At 45.1% G+C, this 16,263-nt stretch overlaps 1 protein-coding gene across 1 annotated transcript in view; it reads left to right on the forward strand.

The window, feature by feature from the left end:
• calcrlb (calcitonin receptor-like b) overlaps positions 1-15,258 on the forward strand; it is a 47,723-nt gene extending 32,465 nt beyond the window's left edge. Inside the window, exons 6-13 of the mRNA XM_055213551.2 lie at positions 21-112; positions 10,374-10,500; positions 10,760-10,913; positions 11,004-11,064; positions 12,611-12,677; positions 13,858-14,076; positions 14,253-14,294; positions 15,020-15,258. Of these exons, the coding sequence (XP_055069526.2) occupies positions 21-112; positions 10,374-10,500; positions 10,760-10,913; positions 11,004-11,064; positions 12,611-12,677; positions 13,858-14,076; positions 14,253-14,294; positions 15,020-15,238 (981 nt within the window). The 3' untranslated portion in view covers positions 15,239-15,258. The remainder of the gene's footprint in view (positions 1-20; positions 113-10,373; positions 10,501-10,759; positions 10,914-11,003; positions 11,065-12,610; positions 12,678-13,857; positions 14,077-14,252; positions 14,295-15,019) is intronic.
• Positions 15,259-16,263: the final 1,005 nt, after the last annotated feature.

Below are 16,263 nucleotides of genomic sequence, written 5' to 3' on the forward strand. Positions count from 1 at the left end.
TTATCTTTTTTAATTTCTAGACAGCAATTAATCTCTACTACTTGGCTATGATTGGTCATGGATTGTCCCTGATATCTTTGTTCATTTCTCTGGGGATATTTTTCTATTTTAAGTAAGTCGTGTCAAATATATTCCCCCGGTTTCACAGACAAGGCTTAAGGCTAGTCTTAGATAAAAACACGTTTGAGCTGTCTCAACTGCACTGTCAGATCATAAATTCTAAAAAAATACAAGTGCCATTGATTTGTCTCATTATACACACTTGCAACGTCTTTTCTAAGACATGTTTATAAAAGATGCTTAATCTTCTGTGCAACAACACGCTCACACTTACTGATAATGGGGTCAATAAAACTGGGTGCTGAATCCCTCAATGTGAATAATGTCATAAAATGTAAGAAAGGGACAGCACTCACAGTTCAAGCTTCAAAAATAGCGTTTAATCGCCCACAACGAACGTTTCGGGCTGAGCGCCCTTCTTCAGCGTACTGGCGATTTCACAAATTAATCACAGGTGTTTCCTTAAATAAGGTGTTCACCTCTAACCTGTATACAATTCCTCTCCAAAAGAGGGAGCTCAAGATACAAGCAACCATCAAAATACATTTCTGAAAATGTACAAATTGTACAAATACACTGATATGCAATAGACAAATGAAAAAAATGAAAAAAATATAATATATAAATAAATTTACAATAAACAAAAAAGAACAAAGCAGGAAGAGATAAACATATTCTTAAAGTTGTATCATATTAACAAAGTCAGAAAAGACAGGAAGAGACAAAAACATTCTTAAAGTTGTATCATATTAACAAAGTTACAGAAAACAGCTAAGGACCAATTCGTCATTCATCCCAGAGGGAATTATTGTACCCAAATAATGAATCCAATACGCTTCTCTCTGTAGTAACAATTTGTCTCGATCACCACCCCTACGTGGCATATGCACGACCTCAATACCCATAAATGTTAACTCTCTGACATCATGTTTTAAACTGTTGAAATGTCTCGCCACCGGTGATTTCTCATCATGTTTACGGATGGAACACTTGTGCTCACATATCCTAGTCTTCAATTAACGCTTGGTCTTACCAACATAGTACAAATCGCATGGACATTTTAACAAGTATACCACATACTTTGTGTTACAAGTAATCCTACCTCTAACACAAATGGTTTATCCAAGGTGGTGTGCTTAAAAATTTTTCCTTTTATCATAGCGTAACAATGAACACAGTTATGGCATGGAAAATTGCCACTAGGAATGTGTGATAAAAAATGAGAACGTGTAGTAGATAGATCTGTTTTTACTAAAACATCACGTAAGTTTGGAGATCTTTTATGAAAGTGTCTGGGTGGACTGGTGAAACAAGCTGCAATCTGTGGATCTGTCTCTAAGATGTGCCAGTGTTTTCTTACTATATGTTTTAAAGACTCTGAAATAGGACTGTACGTGGAGACCAGCGGTAAGCTCTGTTGGACCACATCCTTCTGTTTGGGCTGTAATAAATCTGTTCTTTGTATCTGTCTTACTCTACTAAGATGTTGTTGTAGTATTGGATTCTTATACCCCCTATCATTAAAGCCGTCCCACAAGTTTTTTGCGTGTATTTCAAACGTATCTTGTGAAGCGCAAATACGTTTAACGCGTGTAAACTGACTGTAAGGTAAACGTCTCGGTTACGGATGTAACCCTCGTTCCCTGAAGGAGGGAACGGAGACGTCACGTCGTGACCGACGAATTGGGAACTCGCTTAGAGAGACCAATCTGCTTCGAATACTACAAAAAACGCCAATGAACTTGGCATTGAGATATTTGCATAATGCTGGCGCCGCCCCGCCAGGTGCGTATATAAGGCGCACGTGCAAATGAGGAAATCAGCTTCTGTTCGCTGAGAAAGCCGGAAGGTGACCGGCCTAAACAGCAGGTGGCAGCACCTGTGGCGACGGGACGTGACGTCTCCGTTCCCTCCTTCAGGGAACGAGGGTTACATCCGTAACCGAGACGTTCCCTTTCAGTCGGTCACTACGACGTCACGTCGTGACCGACGAATTGGGAATCCCTACCAAAACGCCACTAGGGGCTGACCTCTTCCAGTGTCTGCGTAAAGCCCTCCGGTTTCCACTTAAGGATAAGGAGAATTAGGTTTTAAGGCAGAAGGCCGGGCACTAGATGTTCCTTTAACCCCACAGTAGTGCCAGCAACTGGGAAGCGCCCTACCAGAGCGGAATAGGAACGCTGCGGAAGCCACCGCCCCGTTAAGGGCTATTGGTGGGCGAAAGTCAACCGTAGTTGAGGTATAAATGACAGCCGTAGCTGTGTAAGCAAAGCAGTGCTCTGCTAAGGGAAACGTGGGCTAGTAGGATTAACCCCACGGAATAATACTCACAAAGGAACCCGTTGGGACGCAATGTGGAGCCCTGGCCAAACACGTAGGTTCGTAAGAATACAACTAGTGAAAGGCTGACAGCCAATGCTCCGCAACAAAGGCTGTCAAGGCAGTGGAGGGAGCAAATCAAACCATGACGCATTTGTGCTCTGTTAGCCTTCCATACTGAACACTCAATTTGGAGCCTCAGTCGGAGGCTGCAAGCCGACTTGCGAGTCTGCTCGCCGTGTCCTCCCTGGTGAGGACAGAACACGAGAGGATACAGGCTCGATACGAACATTGTAGAATCTAATGAACGTATTAGGTGTCGCCCAACCCGCAGCTCTACAAATGTCTGTCAGCGAGGAACCACGAGCTAATGCCCAAGAAGAGGCAACACTCCGTGTGGAGTGCGCTCTCAAATTAAAGGGGCAAGGAATGCCCTGCAAGTTGTAAGCTAGGGCGATAGTATCAACTATCCAATGAGACATCCTCTGCTTAGTGACAGCTTTCCCTTTCTGCTGGCCACCATAACAAACAAAGAGCTGGTCTGAGGTCCTGAAGCTTTGCGTGCGGTCCACGTAGAATCGCAGTGCGCGTACGGGGCACAACAAAGCCTCGGTTGGGTTTGCCTGCTCCAAAGGCAATGCTTGCAAGCTCACCACTTGATCTCTGAAGGGAGTAGTGGGAACTTTGGGCACGTAGCCTGGTCTGGGTCTCAAGGTCACGCTCGAGACAGAAGGACCAAACTGAAGGCACGAATCGTCAACAGAGAATGCATGTAAATCCCCTATTCTCTTCACCGAGGCCAATGCTATTAGGGTCAAAGCCTTCATGGATAGAAGCTTCAGACTCGCAGACTGCAAAGGCTCGAACGGAGGACTCTGTAGTGCTTTCAGCACCATGGACAGGTCCCAGGGAGGAATAGAAGGAGGGCGCGAGGGGTTTAGCCTGCGAGCGCCTCTCAGGAATCTAACAACCAAATTATGCTGGCCCACTGATCTGCCGTTAATAAGTGAGTGATGCGCAGAAATAGCGGCGATATCAACTTTAATAGTGGATGGTGACAGCCTACCATCTAACCTATGTTGAAGATATAAAAGCACAATGTTAATAGGGCATTCTCTGGGGTCCTCGCGTTGCGAAGAGCACCAGGTGACGAAAAGGTTCCATTTTAACGCGTAGGCCCGTCTCGTAGACGGAGCTCGTGCCGCGTCAATAGTGTTAGATACCGCTTGGGGTAAATCACTTAAACCTTGCGCGCGCTCAACGACCAAACGTGGAGATTCCACAGGTCGGGGCGCGGGTGCCATAATGTGCCCCCTCCTTGAGAAAGAAGGTCCTTCCTCAGGGGAATCCGCCAGGGAGGGGCTGTCGCGAGGAGCATTAATTCCGGAAACCAATTCCTGGTCGTCCAATATGGGGCGATCATTAAAAGGTTCTCCTCGTCCTGCCTGACTTTGCACAGAATCTGTGCTATTAAACTCACTGGGAGGAACGCATATTTGCGCAGGTCCCGCGGCCAGCTGTGTGCCAACGCATCCACGCCGAGGCTGCCCTCGGTGAATAAAACAGGCGACAATGAGTATTGTTCGGTGACGCAAATAGGTCTATCTGCGCTCGACCGAATTTCCTCCAAATCAGCTGGACCGTCTGGGGGTGGAGTCGCCATTCGCCGGGGCGCGCTGCTCGGGAAAGCGCGTCTGCCGCTGTATTGAGCGAACCCGGTATGTAAATGGCACGAAGGGACCTCAGATGCTTCTGACTCCAAAGGAGGAGATGACGAGCGAGATGCGACAGGTGACGAGAGCGCAAACCGCCTTGACGGTTGATATACGCTACAGTCGCAGTGTTGTCTGAGCGTACTAGTACATCCTTCCCTCGCAGCTCCGTCGCGAAGCGTACGAGTCCCAGATATACTGCCCACAACTCGCGGCAATTGATATGCCAATGCAACTGGGGTGCTGTCCACACCCCCGAAGCCGTGAGCTCGCCGTACGTGGCTCCCCAGCCCGTGTCGGAGGCATCTGTGTGTACAACAGCATGCCGGGAGATCTGTCTCATGGAGACCCCTGCTCTGAGAAACGCAGGATCTGACCACGGGGGGAATGTTAGGCGGCACGCAGGTGTAATGGTTACACGGTGAATGCCGGCGCGCCACGCTCTCCTCGGGACTCGATCGTGAAGCCAACGCTGAAGCGGTCTCATATGGAGCAGTCCGAGCGGTGTCACGGCCGCTGCTGCTGCCATACGCCCCAGGAGTCTCTGAAATTGTTTCAGAGGGACCGCATTCTTCCCTCGGAATGACCCGAGGCAAGTCAGAATTGATTGAACACGTTCTTCTGTCAAACGCGCCGATAAATCGATCGAGTCCAGTTCCATACCGAGAAAAGAGATCCTCTGCGTGGGGCAGAGTTTGCTCTTTTCCCAGTTGACCCGAAGACCCAAACGGGCGAGATGTTGAAGTGTTAGATCTCTGTGTTCGCACAGCGTCCGCCGAGAATGCGCTATTATAAGCCAATCGTCGAGGTAAGCCACTATGCGAACACCGCTCTCTCTGAGGGGCTGTAACGCCGCCTCTATCACTTTCGTGAACACACGGGGAGAGAGAGACAGCCCGAACGGTAAAACTTTGTATTGATATGCCCGACCCTCGAACGCAAACCGGAGAAACGGTCTGTGACGGGGAAGAATGGACACATGAAAATACGCGTCTTTCAGGTCTATCGCTGCAAACCAATCGTGGGGGCGTATTGCACTGAAAATCTGTTTCGGTGTAATCATCCTGAAAGACCTCTTCTGAAGAGATTTGTTCAGGACACGCAAATCCAAAATCGGTCGTAACCCACCGCCTTTCTTGGGAACTATGAAATACGGGCTGTAAAAACCCGATCTCATCTCGGTAAGAGGGATCGGCTCGATCGCGTCCTTCGCCAACAGGACCTCGACCTCTGCACGCAGTACATGTGCATCGGACGCTTTCACCGTGGTGAAACGTACGCCCGCAAATTTGGGAGTGTGCCGATTGAATTGAATTTCGTAACCGAGGCGGATCGTGCGTAAAACCCAACGAGACGGGTTGGGAAGCTGAAGCCAAGCTCCCAAGTACCGTACGAGAGGAATTAGCGGCACAACCGGAGAACCCGCGGCGGGGCAGCGAGGCGGGACAGGCGGAACTGCCGGTGCGTCTGCCGTGACAGCATAAGCATCTACAGTGTGTGTGTGTGTGACACTGACCTGAGCCCGCTGAGAGAGACGGTCGTCCGGTCTCCTCAGCGGAGGACGCAGACTCCGAAGGGTATGCTGGTGGTCCGGTCTCCGCAGTGGAGAACTCGAACTCGCCAGAACACCCGCTGGCGATAGAGGAGAGGGAGGAAGAGCATCTGACTGCCCGCTCACATCTCTCTCGATCCTCTGGAGACCTGGAGAAGGAATAGGAATGCAATCTTTTTGTGGTTTTGTGTGTGCCGGCTGAGAAGCCGGCGGAACAGAAACAAAACGAAACCAAAGATTCTCCACCCGGCCCTCTACCGGTGGAAGGAGTGGTGCCATCACCGACTCCCGTAGAGTGATCCCATCCAAATCCAGGTCGCCCGTCTCAGGGCCGCTTCGACCTCCGTTTACCACGGGAAGCGGGTGGAGCGGGCGGGGCGGGCTGCCGACGGCTGGTCCCCCTCCGTGGCCTGGAAGATGTTCTAGCGGGGGGGGGGCGGAGGCAGCCGCCGGAGGGCGCCCTCGGCGAGGAGCAGACGGGGCCGCCGGCGCTGGAGGGCGAGATGCAGGTCGCTTGCGCCGGGGCATGATCTGAGCGATCGCCTCCGTCTGCTTCTGGGCGGCGGAGAACTGCTGGGCGAAAGACTCCACCGACTCGCCGAAAAGACCCGCCTGGGACACGGGGGCATCCAAGAACTTGTTCTTCTCCGCCTCCGACATGTCCGCCAGACAGAGCCATAGATGGCGTTCTTGGACCACCATCGTGGACATCGCACGACCGATCGCCTGCGCTGTGACTTTCGTAGCACGAAGGGCCAGATCCGTCGCGGCCCGGAGCTCCGAAAGCACAGGCGAGTCGTGTCCTCCCTCATGCAGATCTCTCAAAGCTTTCGCCTGATGTACCTGCAGCAACGCCATAGCGTGCAGGGCTGAAGCCGCCTCTCCGCATGCCTGGTGGGCAGCCCCCGTTAAACCGGAAGACTGTCTGCAAGCACGGGAGGGTAGGGTTGGGCGGTCCTTCCAGGAGGGAGCGGTGGCCGGACACAATTGCATCGCGACCGCACGCTCTACAGGGGGGATCCCCGTATAACCCTTAGCAGCTCCATCGGTGAGGGAGGTGAGGGGGGAGGGCTGAAAAGACCGTAATCTAGTAGAAAACGGTGACTTCCAGGTCCTAGTCAGCTCCTCGTGCACCTCGGGGAAGAATGGTACCGGCGGAGAGGGTTGTGAAACCCGGGCAGCTCCAAAGAACCAATCATCCAGGCGGGACGGTTCGGGCTGTGGGGGGTGAACCCACTCCAACCCTACGGTCTCCGCCGCTCGAGAGAGCACGGCCACCATCTCTGGATCGAAGTCCGGCGTCACGACCCGTCCGGAAGGGGGGAGGACATCCGGATCCTCAGAGGGAGAGGGCCCACCCTCGGATGCTGCGGTCTCCGTGGACCCGGAGGGAGGCATGACAGATCCTGCAGACATCGCAGAACACGACTGCAGTCTCCATCGGCACATCAACCGGCTGTGGATGAGGAGGCTGAGAGCCGGAGGACGAATCCCCCGACCGGCTCAGCACAGTGATGCGGAGGTCATCCTTTGAGAGCCTCACGGCCGCTCCGTGGCGGCGTTCGGAACTCGCTGGACGTGGGTTGCGTTTTTCCCGGAGGAAAGACAACCGTCTCCGCAAATCCACAAGGGACATGTTCTCGCAGTGAGAACACTTACCCCCAGCGAACGCTGCCTCTGCGTGCTCGATGCCCAAACACGAAAGACAACGCTCGTGACCGTCCTTCGGACCCATATACTTCCCGCATCCAAGATCACACGGACGAAAAACCATCCTGAAAAGGACGCTAATCGCCGGATATACGAGAGAGTGGCTGCCTTTAACAAGGCACAAAGCTCTCTCGTATCACTCTTTTAGGGAAATTCACTCAGATGCTCAGTTGATGATGCGCACAGGGAAAGGCAACGCACACACTAAACTCAAAACAAAAAGATGCAGAGCCTGTGGAATGCTGCGAAGCGTCCGCTGTGGTACTGCCAGTCCAACCAACTTCCGCAATCGATCCCAACAGAGTAAAGTAGCTTCTCAGTAGCAGATACTGCCGGCTTTCGAAGCGATAAAAAGCTGATTTCCTCATTTGCACGTGCGCCTTATATACGCACCTGGCGGGGCGGCGCCAGCATTATGCAAATATCTCAATGCCAAGTTCATTGGCGTTTTTTGTAGTATTCGAAGCAGATTGGTCTCTCTAAGCGAGTTCCCAATTCGTCGGTCACGACGTGACGTCGTAGTGACCGACTGAAAGGGAACTTTGTTTTAAAGCAGGCGAATGATAACTACTATAATGTAAGAAGGTATTCCTATCAGTCTCTTTCTTGTACAATTCAGTGTCTAAAACATTACCCAATTTTTTCACCAACACATCCAGAAAAGCGATTTTCTCATTGTCATATATAAGAGTGAATATTATAGACCTCATTTTCGTGTTCATATGTTCATGGAACTCTAGCAAAAGATCAACACTGCCGCTCCAAATAAAAAACAAATCATCTATGTATCTCCAATAGTATTTTATAAACTTGAAATATGGATTATTGTTGAAAACAAAATCCAACTCAAATTTCCCCATAAACAAATTTGCGTAATTTGGGGCCATAGGGGAACCCATTGCTGATCCTCTAAGCTGGAGATAATATTCATTCTGAAACTTAAAGTAATTTTTGGACAAGACCTCCTTAGTTAAACATAACAGAAAGTCTGTGCTAGGAACTTGTGTAGGTCTTTGCAATAAATAATATCTCAAAGCCTCAATCCCATCTTCATGAGGTATGCTTGGGTATAAACTGGACACATCCATAGTACACAACACATCATCTTGATCCACCTGACAAACACTCAATTTATTCAAAAAATCCATGGTGTCTCTTAAGTATGAGGGTAGTGCATAAACTAAGTCTTTAATATGCGAGTCCACAAATTGGGAAATGGGTTCTGTCAATGACCCATTTCCAGACACAATAGGTCGGCCCGGAGGATGCATCAAGTTCTTATGGATTTTTGGAAGTGTATATATGACCGGCCGCCTGGGATTAGCAGGAGTCATATATTTACACTCATCATCACTTATTTGCCCCTCTCGACAAGCTGTCTTTAAGACCAGTTTTAATTCGTCACTAAATTTCAACGTAGGGTCCGACCTGAGACATTTGTAAACATCAGAATCACTTAACTGTCTTTGAATCTCTGTAACATATGCAGTTTTATCTTGTACAACTACTGAACCTCCTTTATCTGCATTACGAATGACAAGATTATCATTATTCATTAACTCCGTCAATGCTTTCTTTTCAGACTCTAAGAGATTGGGATATACTGTGTTCACCTCACTCTGTGTACACAGGTCCAACGCTTCTTTTTCCACCAACCGGCAAAAAGTGTCAATGGAAGCATTATTGACCTGAGGCACAAAAGTGCTTTTAGGTTTAAAACGTTTTTTCGGGACCATCGACTGTATTTGAATATTACCGGACTCCCCAGCGTTTCTAGTGTCTTTCATGTAGAAGGCCTTCAGTTTTATACTTCTAAAAAACTTAAACAACTCTACCTTAGTGGTGAAGGAGTCCGCTCTTTTAGAAGGAACAAAAGACAGACCTCGGGATAACAGTCGCTGTTGATCATCACTTAAATCCACACTAGAAATGTTAATAACGTTAACCTCTCCAGAGGACACTCCTAATCTCGGTTCCTTGCTTTTCCTCTTCCCCCGCCTGTTTTTTTTCCTCTTGTCGTTGGGGACGGTTGGGAAGTGGGTTGTAATTGGGATCTGAGTCTTGGGCGTAAAAAAGGGCCACTGGTTGATTCGGTATCCGTACTCAACCCCTCCGATGACGCGCTGGTGTTATCCGGCTGTGCCGCTCTCCTCCATTGTCGTGGTTTTGCGGTTCTACCCGATAACCAAGAGTAAACCTTTCCATCTCGATAGTCCAAAGCATCGCGTCGATATTTAGACATCTTATGTCGTTCCAGCTCGCATTTGTACTTTTCAATCTTCCTGTCACAATCCTCAATAATGTCCTTGAACTTCTCCGGTGATAATGTGTCCTTCATATCTTTGGTTAACTTATCCAAATCTTTGCGTATATTCAGGAGTTTCTCGTTTTCATTTTCGATCACCAGTAGCATCAAGTCCAATGAACATTTATTGAGAATGGCACACCACTTCTTGCAAAACTCAGCGTTGTCACGTCCTAATGTAGGTTCCTTAATCCGTAAGCCCCGTGGGATTCTACTATTGCGCCTACTATCTCTTCCTGCTTTGTTCTTTTTTGTTTATTGTAAATTTATTTATATATTATATTTTTTTCATTTTTTTCATTTGTCTATTGCATATCAGTGTATTTGTACAATTTGTACATTTTCAGAAATGTATTTTGATGGTTGCTTGTATCTTGAGCTCCCTCTTTTGGAGAGGAATTGTATACAGGTTAGAGGTGAACACCTTATTTAAGGAAACACCTGTGATTAATTTGTGAAATCGCCAGTACGCTGAAGAAGGGCGCTCAGCCCGAAACGTTCGTTGTGGGCGATTAAACGCTATTTTTGAAGCTTGAACTGTGAGTGCTGTCCCTTTCTTACATTTTATAAAAGATGCTTAAACATCTTAATTGAATTAAGGCCTTTAGCTAAGCCTTGTTTGTGAAACCAGGCCATTGTGTATTATTAACACTACAATATCTCCTGTATCATACTGTTTTTGTCATCTGACATATCATTTTGTTTCCTTATACAGAAGCTTAAGTTGCCAAAGGATAACCCTACATAAGAATCTCTTCTTTTCCTTTGTGCTGAATTCCATAATAACTATTGTCTATCTATCGTGTGTTGCCAACAACCAAGAAGTAACACAAGCAAACCCAGTGAGTATATAAAACCTTCAGAGACTCTGTTCCCTTTTATAGGATGTATTGCTTTTTAGCTGGTTGAAGTGCATAACTTGAATCCAAAATTAAAAAAGGTCTTAAAAAGTGTGAGCTTCATTGCAAAATCAACTGCGTGTTTGAAAAGGAAAAGAGATGAAATCTAAGAACGCCAGTTAAAAAGATGTTAGCAATACATTATGTAGAAAGTAAATAAGGTCTATTTTTATTTTATATATGAATATGTGTTTTCTCTTAGGTCAGCTGTAAGGTGTCTGTGTTCATCCATCATTATCTTCTGGGCTGTAACTACTTCTGGATGTTGTGTGAAGGCATTTATCTGCACACACTCATTGTAGTGGCCGTCTTTGCTGAGAAACAGCATCTCATGTGGTATTACCTTTTAGGATGGGGTACGTCTCTTAAAATACATCTACAAAGCTCCAATATATTACAAACTGTTTAACCGATGTTAATTTGTAAATCTGTTTGAATGTTTTCAGGTTTCCCATTAATACCGGCGTTTATTCATGCAATAGCCAGGAGTTATTACTACAATGACAAGTGAGTAACAAAACACATATAACCGTTATAAAAAGTAATTGTCCTCCCTGCATTGGTTGACTGTTAGGACCCAGACTTGGGGAAAAGTTTGTAAAAACATATCAATCATCTGTGTGCGTGCACGTAAGCGCTGGAGCGCGCTGCGACACTTCGATAGCATTTAGCTTAGCCCCATTCATTCAATGGTACCAATCAGAGATAAAGTTAGAAGTGACCAAACACATCAACGTTTTTCCTATTTAAGACGAGTAGTTATACGAGCAAGTTTGGTGGTACAAAATAAAACGTAGCGCATTTCTGAGCGGATTTAAAAGAGGAAATATTTTATGGCGTAATAGCACTTATGGGAGTACTTCGACTCGGCGTAGTAACACCCTCCCTCTCCCATTATGAGAGGGAGAAGGGGAGCGGACTTTTCAGGCGAGTCGAAGTACACCCAAAAGTGCTATTACGCCATAAAATAGTTCCTCTTTTAAATCCGCTTAGAAAAGTGCTACGTTTTATTTTGTACCACCAAACTTGCTCGCACAACCACTCGTCCCAAATAGGAAAAACGTTGATGTGTTTGGTCACTTCTAACTTTATCTCCGCCTGATACCACTGAATGAATGGGGCCAAGCTAAATGCCATCGAAGTGCCGCAGCGCGCCCCAGCGCCCACGCGCACGCACACAGACGACAGAGGGATGCACCAACAACTCCCAGTCAAGGCAATAACATAGCTCAATACTGAAAATGAGTAGACTATTCCTTTAAAGGCTAATATCTCATTTAGAGATTAGAACCATCAAAGTAGTCATAGCTATATTATTAAAGAGCACCTATTGTCCGATTCACGTTTTTACATTTCCTTGGTGTGTAAGTGTGTATTAGTTAATGATATGCAAAAGGTACATACCCCAAAGTAAATGATGACGCGAGTTATTGTCTCCAACGTAAATCTCTTTTCTTGGACTACAAAGAAACACACGGATTGTAGGCAACAGTTTACTTCCTGGGATTGGTGACGTAGACAAGACCGACATTATCATAATTCCTCCCGCTTCGGACTCAGCCTGTAAGTTAACTCCTGTTAGCAACTAAATCTTTCAAACATGGTAAGGAGCATCACATTTCCGGCTGACGTCAGAGGTATTCAGGCTTATCACAACATACAGATTAGCTGGCCAATCATGGACACAGAGCTTTCAAATGCGTTTCAGGAAAAGAGTGAAATGTGGAGCTACAAAAATGTTAGGTATGTGGTAAATAATGTGTTTTTTAACCATAAACCACGCGAACACATTTAATTATACAAAATACACAAAAAAAAACACACGTTGTTTTTAGCAATTAAATAGGTGCTCTTTAATGACAAACATAGGTAATGTGTGTTAATGGCTGTACATTGGCACCTCCAAGGGGTTGGCAAGGGGACATTGCCCCCCCCCCCCAAATAAGACACTAGCCACCCTATTGCCCCCCCAACCAACAAGAGTGATTTTTTTTTTATTGTATTGTATAAACACGGGCAATGATAAACTACTTTTTAAACTTTTGCTCCGCAGCTGTTGGATCAGTTCAAACACGGCTCTGCTCTACATTATACACGGGCCCATTTGTGCAGCACTGTTGGTAAGTCTGTTTGGTGTGTTTTTTGTACTCCACCTCTCTTTCTCTTTATTCTATAGTATCTTTCACAAAATATCTTTCTATCAATCATCCGTTGGCAATGTGTGTGTGTTCTCAATTCCTTTCTTTAACAACAATCAAGCAGTCTTTATAATCAAATTATTGTGTTTTTCTTTGTTGTATGGGTGCGGGTCACATCTGATCAAATGCCATTAGTTAGGCATTTCCTAAAATATTCGTTATTGAGCACATACTTGGACAGACTTCTGAAGGCAGGTTTTGTGTATTAGTATAACTTTATCTGTACTTCTTTCAGATAGTATATGTATTCATCACTGTGGGCTTTGGCTGTAAATCTATACAGGCAACATACATCATGGAGCGTTTCTGGTTCTAAACCAGAGCCAGGCCATCCTCCCAACGGCAATTTTAGGGAGTTACCTGGGGTGGCCTTATGGGATCTATAGGAAACAAATATATCATGGCTGATTCGGGAATGCATAACTGATTCGATAAAGAATTTGAATGTTTTCATGATATCTTTAATCTTGATTCATAATAAATTTAGTATGGCTTAAAGGGACATTCCACTTTTTAAAAAAATGTACTGTTTTTCCAGCTCCCCTGGAGTTGAGCATTTGATTTTTGCCATTTTGAAATCCATTCAGCCGATCTCCGGGTTTGGCTGTATCATTTTTAGCATGGCTTGGCACAATCCATTGGATCTGATTGGACCATTGGCATTGCGCTGAAAAGTGGCCAGGGAGTTTCGATATTTTTCCTGTTTAAAACTTGACTCTTCTGTTATTATTATTACGCTAGAATAAGGGTATAGTTCCTAGCCATATCTGCCTAGAAAATCGCAACTTTGAATTATCTATCGGTCTTAGTACACGATGTAACTACAGAAGAGTCAAGTTTTGAATAGGAAAAATATTGAGACTCTTTGGTTAATTTTTAGCACAATGCTAATGGTCTAATCAGATTCAATGGATTGTGCTAAGCTATGCTGGAGGTGCTGGCGCCGGACCCGGAGATCGGCTGGGTGGATTCCGGAAGGGTAGAGATCGGGTGTTTAACTCTAGGGGAGCTGGAAAATGAGTATGTTTAAAAAAAAAGTGGAATGTTCCTTTAAGTAGTCTATGCGTTAATAGATTTTACTATTGTATTTTTTTTTCTTTAGATCAATCTCTTCTTCCTTTTAAACATTGTGAGAGTGCTGATCACCAAGCTGAAGGTGACCCATCAGGCAGAATCCAGTCTGTACATGAGGGCCGTGAGGGCCACTCTCATCCTGGTACCTCTGCTGGGCATTCAGCATTTGCTTCTGCCATACAAACCCGATGGACGGCTTGCCTCTGAGATATTTATGCACGCGATGAACATACTGATGCATTACCAGGTATTGTTGTTGAAGGCAGTTACAGTGCGATGTTGCAATGCTACATTGGTGCCACATACTGAAAATCTTCAGGAAATAAGAGCAATGAATAATTTGTGAAAGAAAGAGCTGTATTTAATCACAGTTTTATTAAAAAAAAAAAGTATTTCATTAAATGCTCTGTTTGTTTTCTACAGGGCCTCTTGGTCGCCACTATATTTTGCTTTTTTAATAGTGAGGTAAGTAATTCTTGACCAACTTTCTTTCATAGTATGTGACCATGTCTGTGATATCCAGGTTAAATGGACACTACTTTTTTTAAAAAAATATTCTCATTTTCCAGCTCCCCTAGAATTAAACATTTGATTTTACCATTTTGGAATTCATTCAGCCGATCTCCGGGTCTGGCGGTACCACTTTTAGCATAGCTTAGCATAATCCATTGAATCTGATTAGACCATTAGCATTGCGCAAAAAGTAACCAAAAAGTTTGATATTTTTCCTATTTAAAACTTGACTCATCTGTAGTTACATCATGTACTAAGACCGACAGAAAAAAAAAAGTTGCAATTTTCTAGGCAAATATGTCTAGGAACTATACTCTCATTCTGGCATAATAATCAAGGACTTTGCTGCTATAACATGGCTGCAAAAGGCGCAATAATAGTCCTCTGCTATTGAAAGTTACCAAGGGGACTATTTTCAGGCTTTATCAGTGTGACGTCACATTAACAAGAGATTTAAAACAGCCTGAGACTGCTTTGGTTTAATGTGGATTAAAAATGAAGAAAAGGGTGGATTTGTTTCATTGTAGGTTGGTGGTGTTCACACACATCCAACACACATTTATGTCTAAACACCTTGTTAAAGTTGATTTTGCATAATAGGTGCCCTTTTAAGTGATAAGTAATTTCAAGTATTTATAACTAATGTTTAAATGTCCATTCAATGATTTGTCCTGTAGGTGCAGAGTGTGTTAAGACGGCATTGGAACCAGTACAGAATCCAGTTTGGCAGCACTTTTGCGAACACGGATGCATTGCGTTCTGCATCCTACGCCGCTTCCTCCATGACGGAAGTTCATCGTTGTTACAGCATTGACAGCCACATGGACACGCTGAACGGCAAGAGCTTTCACAATCTGGAGACCACCATTCTCAGATCAGACAACCTGTACATGTGAGAGACCTTAAGGATGAGGACAACCGAATGGAGCTTAGGCCTACTAGAAATACATCTGGATTTCTACCGACTACATGGACATTGAGGAGCATTACACTCATTCCTGATATTAAACAGCTCCTTTTACGGATGGAATTATCAGTTTATGTTTTTCACTGGAGAAAGTACTGTTTTTATAAGGAATATGAGCAATTTCCTCCCGGATCGCAGTGGAGCTCCGTGCAGGAAGTTCTCGCCTGAAGACTTTAAATTTATTCCTTATTCTTCAGAGGACCCAGACTGATTCTGTGTTGTTTAAGGGACGTCGACGCAGGTTTCTGTGCCACTGCTCAAACAAAATGGCTTCCAGCTTGAACAGGGAATGATAAAGCACCAAAGAAAACCCAGAATCTGTGGATTATGCTGGTTTAGTGAGCATGTTATCAAACAATGGATGACATGATCTGATTCCAGAAGATACTGATGACATTGTCCTGCACTTCATGAAAGTTCATCTTGTTGTTTGTTTGATTCTCTCTCTCTCACTCTCTCTTTGTCTCTCTCCCTCTGTTTGTGTGTGTGTGTGTGTGTGTGTGTACCTGGGAATCCCTACAGTGTTGTTCCCGCATAGATGGGTATACAAGTCATTTTTTTACCTTGTGGCATTTTGGTCCCCATGAGGAAACAAGCTTATAAATGTACCAGAATTAATTTTTTTTTATCTTAAATAGCAAAAAGTTTTCTGTAAGGGTTACTGTTGGTTTAGGGGTCAGGTAATTGAAGGGGATAGAATATGTGACCCTGGACCACAAACCAGTAACACAGGTATATTTGGGTATATTTGTAGCAATAGCCAAAAATACATTGTATGGGTCAAAATTAGGGATGTACCGATAGGATTTTTTTGGGCCGATACCGATTTAAACAGACAACTTCTGGCCGATACCGATATTAAACACTTGTATACAATACTATATAGTTGGTCTATTAGCTAGTTTATTTCTGCATCAAATTATTTTTACTGAACATGTATTGGATCTACTTAAC

Source organism: Misgurnus anguillicaudatus, chromosome 8 (genome assembly GCF_027580225.2).
Source record: "Misgurnus anguillicaudatus chromosome 8, ASM2758022v2, whole genome shotgun sequence".
NCBI classification, from domain to species: Eukaryota; Metazoa; Chordata; class Actinopteri; order Cypriniformes; family Cobitidae; genus Misgurnus; species Misgurnus anguillicaudatus.